Source organism: Pteropus medius, unplaced genomic scaffold, assembly GCF_902729225.1.
Source record: "Pteropus medius unplaced genomic scaffold, Ma_sr-lr_union100, whole genome shotgun sequence".
NCBI lineage: Eukaryota > Metazoa > Chordata > Mammalia > Chiroptera > Pteropodidae > Pteropus > Pteropus medius.
Window position 1 is genome coordinate 10,951,383 of NW_024340692.1, and position 23,564 is coordinate 10,974,946.

At 35.8% G+C, this 23,564-nt stretch overlaps 1 protein-coding gene and 2 pseudogenes across 11 annotated transcripts in view; 1 reads left to right on the forward strand and 2 right to left on the reverse strand.

Moving 5' to 3' along the window:
- Positions 1 to 23,564, reverse strand: part of KDM4C (lysine demethylase 4C) — a 363,396-nt gene that overhangs the window by 254,233 nt on the left and 85,599 nt on the right. For all 11 annotated transcript variants that reach the window (XM_039879670.1, XM_039879403.1, XM_039879513.1 and 8 more), the window contains one exon: positions 15,776 to 15,969. In XM_039879670.1, coding sequence (XP_039735604.1) covers positions 15,776 to 15,969 — 194 coding nt within the window. The remainder of the gene's footprint in view (positions 1 to 15,775; positions 15,970 to 23,564) is intronic.
- On the reverse strand, positions 2,439 to 2,557 carry LOC120591350 (uncharacterized; annotated as a pseudogene).
- LOC120595978 (uncharacterized) lies at positions 19,609 to 19,727 on the forward strand (annotated as a pseudogene).

The window sequence follows — 23,564 nt, forward strand, 5'->3', positions numbered from 1 at the left end:
TCCAGTGCATTCTTACCAAGCCCAGGGCACAGAAGAGAGAGAGAACACTTTCTAAGTCCATGCCATGCTAAGGAAGGTCAGTCTTAAAACAGGGCTGTCCTCTACTCCCTTCCCTAACTGTGTTAAGAAACGCTTTCTTCCTTTGTTTTGCTCAGTCATCTCCCTTAAATAGTCAAGCTCAATCCTCCAGGGGACAGTTTTCTGACAGATGAAACTCTAAACTGACCCTCCCCTCTTTTACTGGCATAATCATGTATGTCTGACCCGCTTTCTATGGTTACTAACAGGTTGAAAGCTCAGTGAAAAGAAGAACTGACCAATAAATATGACTGGAGTTCATCACAGTTACCATTAATCGAGCATTTATAATACTTCAAACTTTGTGCTAAGTTCTATTACTAGTACCTCCATTTTACTGATGAGGAAACCAAGGCTTAAAGGAATTAATTTACTTACACAAAGGTGGATAATAGAGTGGACTCCCAACCCCAGACCTATCTCACTCCAATGCCTAAGATTTGCTCTCCAGCCCCACATTCCATTCTTGTTTCCTCAACAATCTCCATGAAGATGCCAACAGGAAGGGACAGAGACAATGGACCCATTCCTCCCTAAGGACATACCCGCCCTTTACGATATAATCTCTGCTATCTCTGGAGGGTTATCTGACTTTTGAAAGAAAAAGTTTTATGACTGCTAGCAGACTAAAGTTCCAATATTCATAAAGAATACTTCTCCTAGCTATCCTTCTTATCTTTACCCACTTTTAAAACACAATTGAAAAAAGAAATCACTAGCCTTTTAAAGTTATACTATGCACCAAGCAAAAGACAATGCATTTTAAACAAAATGCAGATACAAAGTAGAGAGCCATTAAACCACTAGCTATAGTTTTTCTTACAAAGTTTAATTACCAAAAAAACTTCATGAATCAAAAAGTATAGTACCTATGTTATATTTCACAAAACTCAATATTTCTGAAGTAGGTAATATACAATATACTTTTTAATTAAGGCATATTTCTAATTGTGTCAAAAAGAAAGCTGAAGAACTGTGGATTTTATGTTTGCTTATGTTACATTTTCACATTACTGATGATGTTAACAAGTTTTAATATTTGTGCTTTATTAAAGTTTATGCATTAATATTTTAAATTATAGTCTTATTAGTTAATTGTGGAAAACAGAATATTGCTTACTTCATTTTCAGTTCTTAAAAACAGATGAATGTGAGAAACAGAAGTGTGACTACAGGGGATGCTGTGGCAGTTGCCTAGGCCCCCATTCCGGATGAGGCCCTCATTGCCATCACCTAAGGGAAGCTCCTTGCCCCACACCATAATCACCCAAGGTCACCTTCACTCCCCCAAGATCTTGGCCTCTGAAGAGGGAGGGGATGGTGGCACATATCCAATGAATGATCCATGTCTGAGTATAAAGGCCTGGCCTCCTTGTCTCAATTTGGAGCCATTCTAAAGGGTCCTGCCAGCTCCATAACTGCCTGTGAGATCTACCCAGGGCTCTACTGCACTTTAACTTACCCTTCTGCCAGGCCATGCTTTCCTCCCTCCTAACATGTTATTTCTGGAGTATTGTCCCAGACATCTCTGGCTCACAAATCAGTCTCAGAGTAGGCTTCCTGAGTAACCAAGGTTACAACAATTACAATAAATGCATCTATAAGGATGTGTCACTTAAGCATCATCAGTCTTGAACATATAAGCCAGGCACCTATAAGCATGGCCTAAAGGATGAAGTGCTCAAGCTGAGGCCCTACAAGAACACCAGATAAAAAGCCCTGAGGAAAGGAATTCAGCCAGAGCCTAGCCCCACCCTCATGCCCTGTTTCCAGACAGAACACTCAGGTGAAAAAGAGAAACTCTAGCAGCTATATCTGCAGTCATAAGTGAGGAAACTGCAGAGGAAAAATAAAATCCTAAGAAGGTTGCTTCGGTGAATAACTGAGCATTAGAAATATAAACAGTAGTTTTTAATCTGGGATTCAAAATGCTGTTCAGTATCCATATACATGTAATTAATATCTTGAGCAATCAGAGAAATTAATATTACCTTTTATCTAAAATCAGTATTATATAACTTAGTAAGGCAGTAACTGCATAAAACTTGATTTTCGAGAAATAATACATTTAATATTACTTAATCTAATGAATATTTTCTAAGATCTAAGTGTGCCCTACACAGTACTAATGGGTTTTTTCCCAAAAAAAAAAATATTATGAATTATAAGTTAATATCGACTATGGACAACATAAATAAAATCTCTACTTCTTAACACTGGCTTCTCCAAAATACTTAACAGATAACACATTCAGTAGTAAAGTGATTTTTTTTCTTTTAGGCGAGGCAACCATTGGTTGACCCCACAGATTGCAAGGACCTTGTTAATTTACAATCCCTTATTTTTTATTTTATTTTTTAAGCCTACGGCATCTGGTCTTCCTAGGTGGTTTCCCATCTAAGTACTAACCAGGCCCAACCCTACTTAGCTTCCGAGATCAGATTGGATCGGGCTTATTCAGGGTAGCATGGCTGTAGACTAGTAAAGTGATTTTTCGAATACCAGATGATCAAATAAATAATTTTCTGTTGTCCACGGCACCACTCTCCAGGCCCTATAGTTCCCTGATGGTGCCACAAGGAAGGAGTTAGTGAGAAAGTCCCACCACACACATTTTAGACAGGTCAGCCCTGCCTTTATTTTCAGTTTTATATTGACCTTCTGAAGAAACTTTCATTTATGAAAGTTTGAAGACCTCCGTGCTAGGCCAGTATTTTCCAGAAAATATTTTTTCTGGATTATGCATGAATATTCTGTGTAAGATTTGGGTGCCATGTAAAATTTGGATTCCACTGAAATTTTGCTAAGAACAAAGGTTCTGTTAACTGCTAGAAAATAAGGTGGGACTGTTAAAAGCTATATGTCTAAACTGTAAGTTTCCTGAAGACCATTCTGTCTTGCTCACCATGGTATCACTAACACCTAGCCCATAACTGACAGGTGGGTGCTCACTAAATATTTAATGAACGAACAAAAAAGAAACAAATAAAATCTAAAATCACTGAACATAGACACAATGTTTTATAAGAGAATCAAGAACTAACAAAAGAAGGGGAAAATGCCATTTTGAGAACAATCTAAAATATAGTAACTTTAAAAACTGGTCATAAACAAACAAAAAAATGCCTTTAAGAAGCTATAAGCCCATATCAAAAATTGTCCAGAGCCAATATTTTCCCAAACAAAAAAAAAATCTTACTTTATATGGAAATCTTCTAAAATATGTCCCTTCCAAATGATCATTTATTTAAAATCATAATTATAATAATTATACTATCCATGAATAAGATAAAGTAACATAGAGAGTTCAACTACAATTGGCTTACAGAGTTCTACCACAATTAGCTCCAACAAAGTATGGAAGCATTTTCAAGAAGATTCCTGTGATTAAAGTTTCATTTTCAAGGGGAAACTACCTATTCAGCTTTTTTACAATTCTAAACCTCTTTGAGAACTTTGGCTTTCAAAAGTGCACATTATAAAAAGCAAGCAAGCGACTCAAAGATAACTCAAGCAACATGCAAAACAAAAGTTACAAAGCTTTAAATTAAAAAATAATGATAAAAAAATAAATGGTCATATGTTTCTGTCAACACTTGACCTTCTTTAAAAATGTTCATTTTCTTCATTGGGAGAGAGATAACTGTAGGAGTCCTTTTGGGGGGAAAAAAACAATAGGAGTCCTTTTTTTTGAACATCTAATTCAAGTCCTTTTTAAATGCATAATATCTTCCATACAACATTCGCTTTTTTTTTTTTCCTATACTTCAGGGAAGATTGTTACATGGGCTTTTTTGTCTGTGATAAAAAATCATTTCAGAGATCATGCAACTGGATGCTATGTCCTCTCAGAAATATAAGCTGTAAAAGAAGATTCCAGAAACTTTATGCATGAGTCCCCAAATTAAAAAAAAAAAATTATGGAGCTCCCAAAAATCATTTGGAGGAAAGAAAGAAGAGACAGACTCACAAAAACTGTCTATATTAAATTTGTAGTGTACTGTCTGTGGATTCCTTTTAGGCAAGCTATCAAAACTGTTATCACTGACAAAATATAGTAGACTGCCTAAAAATTTTTAACAAATAGTATTTTGTAACATAAAATTTCCTATACATCAGGTTAAGTCTTTTCAAGGCATCTAACAGGATGCATGACCATTTTATAGGTTACTTTTGTAATATTTACCCAGAAGTAAGCAAAAAGAGTATTATAAGATCAATAAAGACAAAGTAGCATAAAACTGTGCATATATATGATATACAAGTTAGCAGATCCAGAAAAAAAGTCTGCTTCATTAACAAATCAAGTTTATAAGCCTGCTGTCATTTGAGGCACTGTGGTGCTACCCTCAAGAAGCTGAAAGTTGTGTTGAGGCGACAAAACCACAAAACACACAAACCAATGAAAGAGTTCTAAAAGAACATGACGTAATAAAGTGGTAAAACTGACTATTAGATATATAATATATAAATCACCAGAAAGAGAGCAATGTTGTTTCAAGTGGTAAAAAAAAAAATTTAAAAATTATAGATGCTTTAGTTTCAAGTCAGGTGTAGAGATTAAATTCCACCAACCAAGTATACGTTGGGTATAAGTTACCAATCAATTGCTAGAAGTGCTTTGACAACAAGTTCAGCAAACATACATTTTAATAACTTTAATATCCTAAAATACATACATATATATTCCATCTTAAGGAAATATTCCCATAGGGTATTTTTTCAAATCTTACAGAAAATGAATTGAGGCAGTTGGGGTAATCCAATCAGCCTTCCTAAGATTACCTGGACATTTATTTGGGACTTTTCCATGCATTATAGGATCTAGAAGAGATATCGAGTTTTATTCCCCCTGTGCAGCATAATTCAGGTAATTCATATGGGGAACTATCTACCTCAAACACAAATGCGTAATTCTAATGAGAGCTGCCATTCTTCATGCCTATGTCCCCGTCATCACAGAGGCAGGCCCATGACTCAAGCCAGGAGAACCTAGTAACTTCCTACCCTTGGCTTCAGTGACTTATCCAAGAGATTGACACAAGATCCAAGCCAGGAAAATCCATGGTCCCTCCCCAGATGGTACAGCTATCCTCTCTGGTGACAGAGCTAGGAATACATGAGCCAGGGAGAAAAATGAAGGCAACACACAAAGAAAAGTGAGGCCTAGAATCTATCACACTCTGGCAACTTCCAGGGTTCCATGATGTTCTGGCCATTCATGGTTATGTGAGCCAATTAAATTCTCCTTTTGGACTAAGCTAGTTTATACTGAGTTTCTATCTCAAAAAGCCACAACAAAATATTCTCAATCCAGAGAAATTCAATGCAGATATCATTTCTGAAACAGATTAAAAGAGATTCTAAATAACATGAGGAAATGCATGAAAATTAATTTTAAAGTAAAAATCAGGAGACCCACAATACTTGAAGACTGAGGAGGATTGTGTTATAGCCTTCAGAAGCTGGGATCAAACTCTGCCTGCCTTGTCCCTGTCCTAGCAGTTCTTATCCGATAGGTTTGACAAACAAAACACTCTCATCTCTTGACAGGGACAGACTAGTTTTTTCCAAAGTTTCACTGAAGAGGACAGAATCTAAACAGATGTGTAATTGAAGAATTGCCACCTACTCCCTAGAGCAAGACAAAATCCCAAATGTAAAACTCATTCTTTCTAAAATGTGTTTTATTTCTGACTACAAGTAGATTACCAAGCAGAACAACTAAAAAACAAACCTAAAATGCCAAGCAAATAAAGTTGGGCCAGTGGGTACTCCCACTCTCACCTCCAGTGGTTGTTCTATCTCCGTTAGTTATCACAAGATAAGAATCTAGCTATATTTTACCCTTCTGAAAATCTACTCTCTTATGCCACAGTTTTGTCTTAAAAATAAGAAGTATGTTTCTCTTTTGGTCCTGCAAAAATATCTCATTAAAAGAACATTGATGGTGTAAAAAAGAAAGGCACACTTTCTTCTTCTCTATTCCTGCATATTTGCTCTTTCCTTTTCTCTTTAAATCTAAAAAAAGAGTCTGACAAATAAGAGTTTGAATCCCAGATGCAAAAATCATTCATCAAGAGATAAAACAATTAAGGCTGAAAATGAGGCGGAAAAACACCTACCTGAAACATGCGTGGTCTAGATTACCTGGATTCTTAAAGTCATTAGCACAGTTTCTGGCACATGAAGGACTTCATTAAATTAAATGGCGTCACCGAACAAACAACATACTTCACCACCCTTAGTCCAGCTCTACTCCTTGAAAAGTCAGCTTACAAAGAATAAACATATGTGGGGAAGTAATTTAAATCTATTTATGCAAGCCCACCTGTAGAAGTGCAATCACAAAAAAAAAAAAGCAAGCTGCTTTCCTATATGCTTAAGTCAAAAAATAATTTTTGCAAAACAAATATCAAATAATGTGTATCTTCTACAAAGTGCTATCTAAACAGCACAAAGTGCTATTTAAACAGACTGAAAGGAGGGCGAGAAATATGGGGGGAAAAGATAAGCCAGGCAAAAGAAATTTGTGAACTACTACATCTGTCACAGTAATCTGCAAGGCTAACAGTATTAATGCTTGTTTTCCAGGAACTACATGGCAAATAAATTTGCATTAGCCTTCTGATTTTTCCCTAACAGTATGGATATGATCCGACAATTTCTTTTTATTTGAAGGAGTTTCTCTGTTCTTGCAGGCGTTGATGGTGGCTCTAAGTAAAAGAATAGCAACAAGGAACTAGGCATTCTGAAGGAATTTACAAGTCTCTGCTATGCTTATCAGGGATATCAAAAGTACTTAATTAATGTCAGGGTACATTACCACATTATCAGTTTACATTATAGTTACCCATCAGTTAGTGAAAAGGCATTATATATCTCATCATTTCAGGGAAAAGACAGATTTACTTTCAAAATCACAAATACTCGACCTTGGTGATGCTTACTTTAGGGAATTCTGTGCTGAGCTGGGGTCTCCAGGATTCACTGTTTAAAATGCAGGCATGTGTACGTGATTGTGGTTTATCTCCAAGTCAGGCTTGAGTCTAAGTAAAATTTGATCAATAAAATTTTTTGCTACCAGTTATCATTATACTCTTTTCTTCTACAAATACAACTAGCACCTGAGCACAAAATTAATACCATACTTTTGGAGCATATTTCCAATTTTTTAAATCTTTTTAAACAATATTATCTAACAACATGATAGATAGATAGATAGATAGGCCTACAAATGATCATAATAACTTATGCAGTTAGTTTTACTAACACTGATTTAAAAGTATTAATTAAAGTCTATTATTCTTATTTAGAGGGCAGATTTCTCTAGAGAGAGTAATTAAAACAAACCAGTATTAAAGAGTATTTTTTCTATAGAAACTATTAAAAGGATACAATTTTTACCATTATCCAATTAGTCTAACATTTGTAATGAAAATATATTAATTTAGTCTAAACTTACTAAATAGGTAAGTTAACAAGTAGGGGTTAGTAGAATGAGTTGCCAATTTAATGTATCGTTAAATATTATCAAGCTGTCCAATCCCTAAAGTAATGTTCTATTATAGATATTTATATAACAATAGTAATAATAATAACTTCAATAAAGAATTCCTTCAGTAGGTTTGTTTATTTAAGAAAAATTGATTGGGTATCTACTATGTACCAGGCACTGGAGACAAGCTAGGAAATAAGACTATTAGTGTCCCTCACCCGACCTAGGAGTTCACATTTTAATAGAATGTATATTAAACATGTTGAGGTCAATCTGACACCATATAACTTGTTTGTTCTTTTTAAAAGTAAGACCTGAATTGTAAAATTTAATAATAATCAAATATTTACTTAAATGTAAAGAGCTCCTCCTCTACCCCAGGAAAAAAGAGAAAGGAAAAACAAGAAGGGATTGATCACAATGGTATGAAACTAGAAATCAACTACAAGAAAAAAACTGGAAAATAAACACATGGAGGCTAAATAAAATGCTACTAAACAATGAATGAGTTAACAACGAGATCAAGGAAGAAATCAAAAGATACCTAGAGACAAATGAAAATGAAAACACAACAACTCAAAATCTATGGGACACGGCAAAAGCAGTCCTAAGAGGGAAATTCATAGCAATACAAGCCTACCTCAAATAAACTCAAAAAAAAACAACTCAAATAAACAATCTAACCTTACACTTAAAAGAACTAGAAAAAGAATAGCAATCAAAGCCCAAAGTGAGTAGAAGGAAGGAAATAATAAAGATCAAAGCGGAAATAAATGAAATAGAACCTAGAAAAACAACAGAAAAGATTAATGAAACCAAGAGCTGGTTCTTTGACAGAACTCCAACCAAACTTATCAAGGAAAAAAGGCAGAGGACTCAAATAAATAAAATCAGAAATGAAAGAGGAGAAATAACTACGGACATACAGAAATACAAGAAATACAAAGGAGCATAAGAAAATACTACGAGCAATTATATGCTAACAAATTGGACAATCTGGAAGAAATGGATACATTCCTAGAAACATACAATCTCCCAAGACTGAGTCAAGAAGAAAGAGAAAATCTGAACCAACCAATTACCACCAACGAAATCAAATCAGTAATCATAAACCTCCCAAAAAACAAAAGTCCTGGACCAGATGGCTTCATAGGTGAATTTTACCAAATATTCAAAGAAGAATTAACACCTATCCTCAAACTATTCCAAAAAATTCAAGAAGAGGGAAGGCTCCCTAACTCCTTTTATGAGACCACCATTACCTTGATTCCAAAATCAGACAAAGATATTACAAAAAAGAAAACTATAGGCCGATATCTCAAATTAACCAAGGAGGTAAAAGACCTGTTCTTAGAAAATTATGTCAATGAAAAAAGAAATTGAAGAAGATACAAATAAATAGAAACATATACCATGCTCATGGATAGGAAGAATTAACATCATTAAAATGTCCATACTACCCAAAGCAATCAATAGATTAAATGCAATCCCTATCAAAATACCAATGGCATTTTTCAGAGAGCTAGAACGAATAATCCTAAAATTTATGTAGAACCATAAAAAGATTCCGAATAGCCACAGCAATCGGACAAAGAAGAAGAAAGTTGGAGGTATCACACTACCTGATATCAAACTATATACTACAGTCCTACAGTAATCAAAACATAATGATATTGGCATAAAAACAGATACACTGATCAATGGAACAGAACAGAGGGCCCAGAAATAAATCCATGCCTATATGCTCACTTAATATATGACAAAGGAGGCAAGAATATACAATGGGGTAAAGACAGTCTCTTCAGTAAATGATGTTGGGAAAACTGGACAGATATATGCAAAAGAAGGGAAGGGGAGGGGAGAGGAGGAGAGAGGAGGGCAGAGGAGGGGAGGGGAGGGAAGAAAGAAAGAAAGAAACTGTTCCACCTTCTTACACCATATACAAGAATAAACTCAAAATAGGTTAAAGACTTAAATGTTAAGACCTGACACCATAAAACTTCTAGAAGAAAACATAGGCAGTAATCTCTCTGATATTGCTACTAGTTATTTCTTTTCAGACATATCTCCTAGGGAAAGAGAAACAAAAGAAAAAATAAATACATCAAATGAAAAAGTTTTTGCACAGCAAAAGAAACCATCAACAAAAGAAAATGACAACCAACCGACTGCATGGGAGAAGATATTCACTTATGATACATCTCGTAAGAGGTTAATATCCAAAATATATAAAGAACTTATACAACTCAACAACAAAAAAAGCAAACAATCCAATTAAAAAATGGGCAGAACACCTGAATAGATATTTCTCCAAAGAGGAAATACAGATGGCCAAGAGATATATGAAAAAACGCTCAAGATCACTAATCATCAGAGAAATGCAAATTAAAACCACAATGAGATATCACCTCACACCTGTCAGAATGGCTGTCATCAATAAATCAAAGAACAACAAATGCTGGTGAGGACGTGGAGAAAAAGGAACCCTCATGTACTGTTGGTGGGATTGCAAACTGGTACAGCCTCTATGGAAAACAGTCTGGAGGTTTCTCAAGAAATTTAAAATGGATATACCTTTTGAGCCAGCAATTGCACTTCTGGGTATTTATCCAAAGAAAACCAAAACAATAATTCGTAAAGATCTGTGCACACCTATGTTCATGGCAGCACGATTTACAATAGCCACGATATGGAAGCAGCCTAAATGCTCATTGAAAATATAGGCATGGAACACTGAAAAATATGTGATTTAACTTAGATGTACTTTTTTAAAAGAGAAAGAATGTTATTGTTACTTATATTTAAGACATTAAACCTCATAATAGTTGGATTAAATAAAAACCCAAATATCTATGTATTTAATAAGAACTGGAAGCAGAAAACTGCTTAATTTTGTACAAATTTATTCCTTAACATTTTATATAGGAGAAGCTACATGATCAACAACTTTAACTTTTAATAACATGAAGAAAATATTAAGGATCCTGGTCCTTTTTTACTCAGTTCAACACTGGTTGTCTAGGATACAGCTACACAGAAAGAAATAAAGCTACACATTTCCACCTGGAATCCACTATAAACAATCATATTCTTTAGTTATACTTCTGTAATGGGTAGAATCGTGTCTCACAAAAATTCATGTCTGCCCAGAACCCTGAAATGTTACCACATTTGGAAATAGGGTCTTTGCAGGGTTAATTAGTTAAGGATCCCCAGATGAAATCACCCTAGATTTAGGGTGGAGCCCAAATCCAATGACTGGTGTCCTTAAAAGAAGAGGAGAGGACACAGAAACATAGTGAAGAAGGGAATATGAGAACTGTGTTCACCAGAAACTTGGAGAGGCACATGGGACAGTTTTTTCCTCAGAACCTCCCTACAAAAGCAACCAACCCTGCAGACACTTTGATTTGGGACTCTGGGGACTCCTGAACTTTGAAAAAAACAAACTTGTTTTAAAAAAAAAAAAAAACAAGAAGTGGTAGGGATGAGACGGGAAGGAGTGAATCGAGGGCAGGAGAGACGAAGGGTGAGGCTGAGACAGACACCCAGTGGGAGTACCTGTTCTCCTGGCTTAAGCCATGCTTCTAGCTTATCCCATCCACATACGTTGGCAAATAACCTTTTTGCTTAAGTTAGGTTTCTGTCATTTAGAACCAAGAATCCTTATTAACGTAAGATCTATGAGATCTTATATATGACCTCGTATATGGCCTTATATATAACATGCAATATATATTTGTTAAATGTATGTATGAAATGTTAACATCTATTGAGCACTTACGATAGATATATGGAGCTGTGGTATATGCTACGTACACAGTATTTTATTTAATCCACAAAACTACCTTACAAAGTGGGCACCAAAACCATGTGAGTGTTTAACAAGAGGAAATAGGAGTTATATAATAATTTTCCAAGATCACATACCATTAGAAGATAACGTTAGAACTCAAAATACAAGACTCTGGTGCAAAAGCCGATGCTCTTAATTACTACACAAGACTAAACAATGATCTAATGAAAAAGCATCGAACTAAGTTTGTATCTATTCTGAATAATCTGACATCACTTAGTGCTACATGGCATTTTAACAAAATCTGTTTGTTGAACAAAATTTAACCAAGCACCATGCTGCAGCCTATTCTTAATTTTTCTAAAAACATTCAGAAAATCTTCTCTCCTGATTTTAGACCTTTTCACAGGTCAATACATGTCTTCTTAAACCTCACCTCTCTTATTCTCCAGAGAGTAAATCTGAAAGTCTCTTATTAATTGTATTTTGACACGGCCTCGGAAAAAAAGGATTTGAGGCATCGTCTAAATTCTATATTCCCCAACAGCTACTAACTACTGTCACGCATGACGCTTGGAAGGGAGGATTATATTTTATTTACCCTTGAAACGCCCACTCCATTATATATGTCAGGTATAGACTTTAAGTAATTACTATGACCAAAAAATAATTTATTTTCATAAGTTTATTAAAATAGTAATTATTAATATTTGTAGAGTATTTTACAGTTTACAAAGCACTTTTACAGAGAGTATATCCCTAGACCATCCTAGCAATCCTATAAGTAGACAGTGAATAAATCGTGCCTCCATTTGGCAGTTAAAGAAACTTATGATGAAAGGAATACAGTGTTTTGCCCTAAGTCATTCAGCTGGTAAGTGACAGACTGGGATTTTAAAACAGGTCTTCTTACTCCAAGGTCAATATTAATTCCAAGAAAATAAATACTTTACCACTGACTGCCAAAGCAATTTTCTATCTGCTTACTTTAACCATTCTTTTTCCCTTAAATCTCTATGCCAGAAATGTTTAAAGAAATTATGAGCTCCTCTAAATTCTCTTCAGTACAACCCTGTGTTCATGAACACTTACTCAACAAAATCTGCCACACATAGTGCCCAGAAAAGTATGTCTCCAGGCTTCCACCTGGAGCTGTGCATATCTGCAGCTACTCAGGAATCTCAGGAAACTTGATATTCTTAACAGTTACATGTTAGACAAAAATCTCTATAAAATGTTATGTATATTTCCTTCTCTGTCCTTAAACAGCATGATCCAAAACAACTTAACACTCTTCTGATTCAAAACAAGAATCATTTACAGAGCATCAGTCCATCAGCCAGGCATTGCATAAACGCAAACAGATACAGACTCTAACTTCAAAGCAGGCACAGGAAAGGAGGTTGGTGGTCACAACTACCTGAAAGGTGCAAAAACATGCACCTTTCTGTAATGCATGTACATGCAGGAGAAGACACATGGGGACAGCACATGGGGAAGACACATGGGGACAGCACATGGTCCAGAAAGCCTTCAGGCAAAATCTAAGGGATACAAGGCCAGAGGAGCACAGTGTGAACACAGAAGTAGAGAGAGGGTCTTAGGCAGCTGCCTTTGTAATAATTATACCCAGAACTTGGTGCCTGAAGGTAGAACCGAAGAAGAGGAAGAAGCAAAAGTTCAATGCCAGCCTGTTAGGCCAGAGAGAAGGAGGAAGACACATAGCCTGGGACAGAGATGTCAAGCACAGGAGAGAGCACTCCTGGAGAAGAGTAAAGGCAACTGTCCCACATGCAACTCAACAATGGACACCAAAAAATGAAGCCAGTGTATGCACAGGCACACACACAACCTCACATCACCTTGTCATCCTCTCATTTTGTAGAGTAAGTAAAAATATTCCTATGATCCTGATCACAAATCACAGAATTAGAGCACGGGAGATCTGATTAACCTTGCCATTTTGTGAGTGAGGAGACTGGGATCCACAGAAGTACAGTTATTTGTCCAAAGCCACCCATGTTAGTAGCAGAATAAGGACTAGAGCCCTGACTGCTGGTCCCTCAAGTCTAAGTTCTGCGACACACACTGCCTGCCTCCCAATATTTACACAAATCTGTACTGCTTCTACCACCTTTCAAAGCTCACTTCAACTATATTATGATGATTACTAAAATGAGTTTTAATGATAATTGAGTTTACCTCAAAATTATTTATGCTGAGCTAATATAATCTTTCACAAATCTACTGGGAAATATCCTTAGAGTCATTTATAGTACTCATTTCCTAGAGTGGTTATCATAGAAAATGGAATGTAGATTAGCTGTCATAACTAAATGTTGTGTTTTATTACTTTATCATTATAAATAATGGTCAAGGTTAAAGATAATAGGTTAAAGACTCCATAATGCATATAATGGAGTCTATATGCTTAATAACTAATAGAGTAATTAAATATTGAAAATATACATGCAAGAAGAAATACATACTTTGGAAACTGGCATAATTATTCTCACTTACAAGCCATGGTGCTCCTTCCCAAAGACGTGAGACTCTAAAATCAGTCTTACCCCTCAGCAAAATATTCTCCCCTAAGTGATCTTTAGAAGACAACATAATCCTGTTCCCAATACAAGGGAGAAAAAAAAATCTTTCTTCATAAGAAAGCAGAGACTCCTCTAATATTAAAAACTCAAATTAATGTCCCAGGCATTCTCCTTAATTAATATCTAACAACCCTCCAAAAAAGTTTTGCTACTAACTTTTCAGATTTCTTAAGAGAAATACAGTATATAGTTAGTTGCCTACGTACAAGATTTCACCAAAATGGTGAATTTATCCATTTCATTTAATTTTATCCACAATGAAAGTGAGGGTCAGAAAGAGCATGAATATAACTGTGCAGCTGAGAAACTGCCCAGGAGCTTATGCATTTAAATATTTCTCCGAGTCTCTCAAAGCTAATTCTCAAAAGTACTAAAGGATGACATTCCAAAAGACATTAGAGTGGTGTTGAAGAAATATGACAAATAAAGATACACAGGGCCTAAAGCGTGAGCTTACAACTCGCCCTTGGTAAACACGTATGTAATGAATGACTCCATCACACTGTTTGTCACAAAGCCACTCTAGTTCCTAGACCACCTGCTAAAAATGTTTAAGTTTGATTAATTCTATTAAGAGAGCAGAATGCTAAGAATTTATCAAATTAAAGGTATAAGTAAAACACCTTTAAAATAATTTAAACAGCTTCCCAGTAAGGTTTTTTAGATCACAACACTCTACAGCAAACCAGAAACTGCCTAGATATCTCTTGCATGTCCTAAGAACTGTGCTCTTCTACCCAAAACTTTCCTTCCAATTAGATGTCATTTTGATCATTAGGAAGTTTTGCTATATTTGAATTTTTTGGAGAAAGCTTACAATTTCCCACTTTATCAAATGATAAAACCTCAATGGCAAGTAATAGCAAGATGGGAAAAGAAATTATACACCTGATCAGCAAGAGAATTTGAAAGAGGCCATTATCTTTACATTGGAACAAAGAAAGCCGCTGGGCTGACACGAGCACCTAAAGCGCATCCTAACATGTTCTCAACCATCATAAACATCATTATCTCCTGGGTAGTCAAGTTGACACTTCATATGCTTCTGTCTGTGTCTTCTCCTGCATGTACATGCATTACAGAAAACAGAACTGATATTTAAACTCTCAAGTCAAAATCCCACAAAAACAAGTTTAAAACATGAAACTAGCTGACCACAAAGGATACCAGGGTGACTGACAGACATAATTACAAACGTGTAGTGAATGTACTATATGATGCACTTTACAAAGTGGTAAATCTTAAAACCATTGCTCAGAAAGATGAATACAGAAGTTCATAAACAGAAATTTGTAAGTGAAGAACACACAGTAACATTAACTTACTCTTTAACCCATGTCTACCATCCAAAGAGTGATAATAGGCCTTCTGATTCATCCCTCCTCTCCCTCTAGCGGCCACACACTAAATGGAACTTGTCATTTACTTAAAGACAGCTGGACCAGACAATCGTAAAGATTACTTGATACTCTACATTCAGGAACTAAAGTTTCCCACAACCTGCAAACAAATGCTCAGATAACTAATGATGCCTAACAAATTATTCAAGACTAAAATATCTATCAATCCATCACCCACAAAATGGTCTGTAGGTCACTTTCCACAGACAAGTAATCACCAGTTTTACGCTACTAAGTAAAACCCTGGGCATAGTGAAAGACAATTATTATAGTCAAAAACTTTCCAACAGCTCATAAAAAATCTGAATCCATCAAAGGAAAAATAACCTCTTCAATAGGTTTATATTGTCCAAACTTCAAAACTCCAAAGCGAATGAACATTAAACATGTAACTTGCCAAGACTTGGGCTCTCCAAAGTGGAGATAATTAATGCTGTAGAGGTCCATATCCTCGGTGTGCCATGCGAATGTGGTTTTCCACATGCCAAAATAGAGATAAGGGGTATTTACACCCTCAATAGAAATACCGCACTCTTCCTCCACCACATCCAAGACCGTATTTAGGCGAGCTATGTTCCATTCATCCACACCCTGGAACCAGGAGAGAAAGAGAAAAAAAAAACATTAATATACTAGTAAAGATAACATTTACTAATCAAACCATCATCTGCCAAAATTATTACATTGTATATTTTAATTCTCTTAGAAATGAAAAATAAAGCAATGATTATTCAAGAAACACACATATATTTATATAATCCATTATTAACTATCCAAGATTATTATGAGCATAACGAGGTTCTATATTAGTATAAAAGTATACCAAATAACTCCCTGCTTACTTCCCAATAGAAATGGAACTTAAGTCCCCACTCCCCACTTGCTGTTAGCAAAATATCATTGCTCCAAAGCATGTGATTTGGAGTGTACTTTCCACCTTTGACATGTCTTTTTGTTTGGGAGTTCTTTTGTTTTTCAGTTTGTTTATTGGTACATTAGAAGTCATATTCAACACCAGACATCATTTCTAGATAGCCCTAGCAAAATATATCATCTTTCATCCCTCTCTCATCCCCATCCATTTTAATTTTAGCATGTGATACATTGTTTTCTAAAAATTGAACTCTATTGGAAAAACTCTTATTACTATCCTAAGCCACAGATCATTGTGCTTTTACTGCTTCTTCAATTAAATATTAACCTCTTACATTGATGGGAGATTTTAAACACAGAATAATTACTAAAAATACTACCAAACTCTAGTAAAATTCATGGAATAACGTAGTGTTCTAATAGTAACCGAACATGGCTGGTGATGATAGAAAGAAAAGGTGAAAATTGCTAGTATGAGTTAAAGTGATAGGAAAAGATACTGGTTTTATTAGAACTCACCAATTAATATTTCACTATAATTCACAACTGCTTAAAATATATACAAACCCACATATTTTTCCCATATGCCTTTCTCATAATCAAATATAAATATTAGAGATTGTGCCATTCCTATGCAAACTGCAATGCCTTCCAATCCATTTCAATCTACTCAAGGTATTAAAGAAGGGTATTAAAGTAATTCATGTATACCAAAAAGGCCTTCTCCAATAACTATGCCAATAGACTCACATACAACCACATCTGATATTTCTCTTATACACTAAAAACTTACAAGATTGTTCTGGGAGTTATTTTGTTTTGTTTTATTTTGTTTTAGGGTAGTTCTGTTTTTGTTTTGGTCTACAGATGATTCTCTAATCAGTATACTATTCTTACTTCAAGCTTTTTGGTTAGAAAAATTGTTGATGGAGCAGCTAATGAAGCTCTGCCCCAGGTAACAATTGAAAGTGCCAGCGGAAGTAATTTAATCCCCAAATTCTCCTAAGTAGCCACTCTATCTTAAACCCCACAGTGGGAAGGTGATAACTGGAAAATTGGTCGAAGTAAGTATCCTTTTATAGAAGATCCTAGGTGCCAATTTATGAGACCTCATAAAAGTTCAATCAAATTATGTAAAATATTTTATCTCACTCTATTTCTAGTGATACAAACTCTTAACCCTAGTCCAATCAGACTTCAGTCCAATCACTCTAATAATAAAGTCCTATTTAAAAGTCATTACTGAGGCAATGACTCTGAAGTAATAAATGAGAGCCATATTATAGGAATCATTTTTAAACTGAATGAGCTTGCAAATTTAGGAACAAACTATTCCTCTGAAATTCCTACATTTGGAAAAGTCTTTATTACTGACTGACGTTACCTGAATCTTTTGACATCCTTAGACCTGTGCTTCTAAAGGAGATGAGGATAAAGAAGAATGTTCTGGCAGAAGACTCAGATTATAACCCCAGCTCTGCCACTGACCAGGGCAAAAATCACTGAAATGTTCTGAGCTTCCGTTCTTTCTTCATGAAAACATGAGGGCTAGTAGCCTCCCAGAGAGGTTTGGAGTGCTGAACACACTAAAGGACACAAAACCTTTAGAAAGTAAAACTTATTACTAAGAATTGATGGAATAAATATCTCCACTATTCTCTAGTAAACCTTACTGAAAAGCTTCCCCAAAAACAACAGTCGAACATGTGATAAGAGATAATAAAGTCCTATAAAATTTACTTCTGAAGTTCCCCTCATTATCAAGCAAATAACATGTTTGCTGCAAGGCCAAGGTTGCCATGATGTTTAAACTTAATTTCTTCTGCTAAAATAAAAGTTAAATAATTTCAATGAAAGGGGTGATTAAAATATTAAAGATAACTTGTATAACAGAAACTGTGGATAAATCCTACTGCTTTAAAATTTCTTCTCCAATTTCTGTTTTCTACTATTGACTAAATTGGCTAACTGCCTCCAAGGACAGGCTCTACTCAAACACTAAAGAACACCAGGTGTCCACAAACTCAGGCGAGAAGTATACCTAGTCTGCCATTTAGGTGAAGTGTTACACCATACACTGCACATACATATATACTACACCTGTTTAAAACAATCCTGAAAAATAGGTAATGTTATACCCAAATGAACAAATGAAAAAACTAATACTCCCAGCTAGTAGTAGATGGCAAAAATAAACCTAAATCTATCTGACTTCTGGGCCTTCATGTATAAACTCTATGCTTCCAGTTCTGATCATTTTAAAATATGACATGTCACCCTCCTTTCTCAGCAACAACTGTCAACAAAGATCCAAAGAGCTAAAACTGAGGACAGGCAAACAGAGCTGCTGCACCCTCCCCACCCAGGGGCACAGCCGTTCTACACAAACACTGGCAAGGCTTATAATCAAAGCTGCTTCACCAGGGGTTAGTGATAGAACCAATTTAATGTAAAAGTCTCCAGAAAGACCCCAAATACAAACAAGCCCCATAATGTCAAGTCAGAATTTGCCAAATGGTTCAAAGCATAAAGCCATCAAATCTCAGCAGAAAGTCCACACACCAGCCCAAGTTCATAGACAAATACCTCTTCAAAGATTCTGTCCCCTCAAATAAAACTCTTCTGCACAATATTTGTCACTTGCCTGACCTCCAATGGGCAGATGTTTCCTCCCGTGTTCCCAGTCCCTTCATCCTAATTACCCACTCATCATTCTAGGCCTGTACAGCTCTATTTACCCTGTCTGGTGCATGTATATATAACTGAAAAGTTTATCAAGGATCTTTCCTTCATCTTCCACCTATCAGGAATCAAATGGCCGTTTGTAAGAGCTCTTCGATCTTCATTAGCACAACCAGAGTCAGGAGCTGTTTAAGGAGCAGGCTTTGGACTTCACATAGGGAGTGAGTACTCCAAACTGGCATCAGAGCATGAATGAAGCACCTATAAACCTACACAGGCCTCCTTTCTTCATCCTCTTAGAGAGTCACAGTGCCACAGGCACTCCAAAGGTTCTGAGAGGCCCTACTCTAAGGACACCTGTTTAGCTTTGCTTAACTCCACATTTCCCAAATATCACTTGACCATGGAACCTTGTTTACATAATACATTAACATGCTGTAAAACAGTACTCTGTGGGACAGTACACTAGGAGAAACATCACAGTAAACAGTTCCCTCAATTCCTAAGCCCAAATGTAACTCCAGTAGTAAAACAGAAAACAATTCTGACCATAGCAGAGAGGGCATTAAAGAACCCATATTCCAACTGGAATATGGTCACATCTACTGTCATGATACATATATGTAATATGATTGTGTCACCTAAAAATACACAGAGATGATGTAAATTAAAAGTGATTAAGGCCATGCCACCTTGAATGTGCCCGATCTCATCTGATATTGGAAGCTAAGCAGGGTCAGGCCTGGTTGGTACTTGGATGGGAGACCATCTAGGAATACCAAGTGCTGTAGGCACTAAAAAAAATAATAAATAATAAAATAAAATAATTTTTAAAAAATAAAAGCAATTAATACATCCCAAAAAGATTTCCAAATGAAGACAGACTAAAAGATTAAACCTAGGAAGAAAAGAAGGAAGACCTAATCAAACATTTAAAACTACCAAATGTACTGACAAGCAGAGAATGGGCTTTTTTTAAAAAGTATATAAAAATGAGTACATTAATCAAAAACTACAAAAAAGTTCTTCCAAGGTAGAAGACAAACTGGTAAACTTATAAAAATCATGGTTAGCATACATATTCTTTTTCTGCCCTCACCCAGCAAACAGCAAAATGAAATGAAGAATTTCTCTCTCAAAGAATGACATGGTATCACAAAAGCAGGATGCTGTATGGGAGTCGAAAGTTCTCTAATCATATACTGGCTCCTCCCATCCCCAGTTAGAGGAGCTAATGGTTTCTCAATGATTATTCATGGCAGAGCAGTAACCAGGGTTCATCTGCTACCTAGGCCATGACAAAGGTGTGGCCACCCTGAAATGGCCATAGTAAAGGCCAATCTCTCACTGGAATTACTATAAAAAAAATATGCCCTTTATGTACATAAATCCAGACTTGCCTACCTGAAGGGACAGTCATAACAACAAGACTGCAAAATGCATATGAAAATATTTTGAAAATTTTTCTAACTAAATTTTTCTTTTAAAAAGGTAAGAGGCAGTTTCAGAATCAATCACAGCTTCTTTGAGCAATATCCCCTGGGGTTTAGAGTCTACCCCACCTCAAACAGGGTTACAGCAGCATGTTCCAAAGGGTGTAGCAGGAAGTGAAGAGCTGAGTGATAAAGCAGGAATTATAAACTCAGGCAGGTAATACCAATAAGTAAAACAGCCAGGTGTAACTCAAAAAAGGGGTGAGGGAGACTATGTGGAGACCAGCAGTTATCCTGTCTAACAGGGACAGCAGCCAATACTCAGCTCCTGCCTCCTGCAGTCACTAGGAATGCTGCCAGATCTGCTGATCTTTTAAGTGAAGCCCAAAATCCAAATTTTATGTGACATTAATCAACATTTAAAACTATGTGGATCAAACAAAATATATCCGTGACCACATTTGCAAAAAGGTTGCAGGTATTAAAGAGTTCACACTTATTGCAATAATTTTAAAAGGAGGAAGGAGGAAGGAGTTTTGAAGATAGGCTATAAATACAAAATTAGTGATTGTGAGCTTGGGGCAGAGAAAACGGTTCAGTTTTTTAAAACGAATCATATAGTTGCCCAACAATAAATGACTGTTAGGTACTTCATAAATGTGTCCAGTAACTAAAGTGAGATTGTGTAACTGGCATGACAGAAATTCACTCTCTACATACATGTCCCTCCCACCCCCATTCCATCACTGTGTAAAAACCAAATACACAAACAGAGACATGAAGTAAAAATGGGAAAATGCAAAGCCTGAATAATTGTGAAAACTAAATAACTAACTGTAGAATAAGTGGGATCTAGCACATGTTTAAGTAAAACAGTCCTGATCGAAACTATGTGACTTCTTCAGAGAAGCAGTAGCCAGGATGAGAATGATGAGGGGCTGAAGAAAACTGTGCAAAAGTTTAACCACACCATGCATGTCTGCTAAAACCACAGGTGACAATTCTGTGAGCTATACTGCACCAAGGTCCACCTGACACAACATTCTCCTTTGTCAACAAAGCAGAATAGTTTAAATCACTTGCCTGTAAATATGAGAAATTACTATAGTATCAACAACTAGTATATGATAAAAGCCCTGGACGACCACAGAAACTCAAAACGGTCAAGAATTTCTTCAATCTGTTTTACACATTTCAGGGGCTGCCTTCTCATTTGCTTTACACAAAAGCCCGGGTAGCCACAGAAAAACAACTGATAAATTGACACATTCAATTATTACTAATTATATTTTTATGATACTTTTCAGAGAGTAGAAAAGTAAGAGTCTATATAGCTCTTATTCTCCAAAATTAGTTCTAAATCACTAACGTCACTCTCTCACTTAGGGCTTTCCGCATCTTCCTTACCATCTCTATATTCTATCTTCAACAGTGTCAACATCCAACCCACATGTTTCTTTCCCCACCCTCATCCCTTTCTCCTGCCATTATCCTCAGCACCTTCAATATTATAAATGGATCAAATTACAATATTTCTTCTACCACAAAAATGTAATCACTGAGTTATAACTAGATGTTGTGCTCTTGGTCCTTACAAAAACTGACACAGCTATTACCCATTTAAATCGCCTTTCTCAAAGCCTACCAACTGTAGAACTAGGGACTTTTCTTATACTTACTAACATAACTTGCATTTCCCACAGGTTATTGTGAAGAAAAAAGGCAATGTCTGTAAAAATAGCTTTTAAAAATTAGTAAACAAACTTTGAAAAAAGGAAAGTAGCATTTTCTTTAAATCCGACATCTACCAAAAAACTAGTAACAAGTCTTGAAACTCTGTAGATACTCATTATTCATTTTATTAATGCAGGGATCTCAAAAGCACTTGGATAATCTGCATGTTAGGAAAACAAAAGCGAAACATTCTCATTTAACAGCTGGAAATATCAAGATGCTCAGTGATTTACCAGCCCTCCTTGTTTAAAATTTAGAACAGAGCAGTCAGTCTCTCCAGTAGCAAATGTGTTGTCAGTCTAGCACATCACAATTCTTTGTAATAAATCTCTTTCATAAATACTGGTGCTGGTCTCATTTTTATAACTCAGCATTGTGACCTGGTGTTTCTCATTAGTATATTACTGTGCAGCATTTTTTAGATGTTTTTGCTTAAGTTAATTAAATAAAAATACTACTTTTTAAGTATTTTTTAAAGATTCTGCTTTTCCTCATTTGGCCCTTACCATCCCTTTCCATAACTCTATCACAGCCCAACTAATACCGCCCAAACTCCACTAATTTGTTGGTAACTTAAAGCTAGTATAATATAAATTACTGCCACTAATTCATAGGGCTTTAACAAGCCCTTGAAGTTTCAAAGGTAATGCACATGGAAAAAGAAAAATAACACTTGGTTAGTTCTTTCAAGACTTCAAAACTCAATCCATTTCAGACAGTAATGTGTGAAAATTGTACCTTTCAATAACTAAAATTAAAGCTCTGGTCCACATTTTAAAATAGAACTTCCTTAGGATCTTTACACAATAAGAATAAAATTAGACCCATGTGAAATTCATTTTGCTTTAAAGTTAATTACAATGTGTGACATTATAGCTCTTTTGCTTCTTCCTTTCCATGAAAATATCTCACAGTATCTAAACTTTTTACTTTTAAAACTGATACTTCTTTTTTGCATTTTACACACCAAAATACCTACAATTTTACAGCAGTGCTTGCTTTTCTTTCTAAAGGTCTAGACAACAATCAATGTAGAGCAAGCTTTGAAAGAAACAAAATCTGCAACAAAAGGACCATATACAAAGACTATTCATCTTTAAAAGGTAAAATATGAGTATGAAAAGGAAGGCGGAAAAGAAAAGGGAGGAAATGCCCAGTCAAATAAACGCCTGCAGAGCACTTGGGACTCCTGCTTTGAGTCTGGACAACTGAGGGTTTGAGGTTAATGATATCCCTGGTTCCAGGAAGAACAATTCCAGTCCTCTTGGGAGAAAAGCACCCTCCACTGAGATCTGTAAATTTTCCACAAATTAAGATCAAGCCAAAGCATACAACTAGAGATCACCATGTACCCAGGAAGGAAAGCCAACATTGGAGAAAGCTAGCAAAAACAACTGAAAAGGCATTTAGAATGCCCCACCCCCCAAGGGTTGTTGATATCAGAATTATCAGAGAAACATTAAA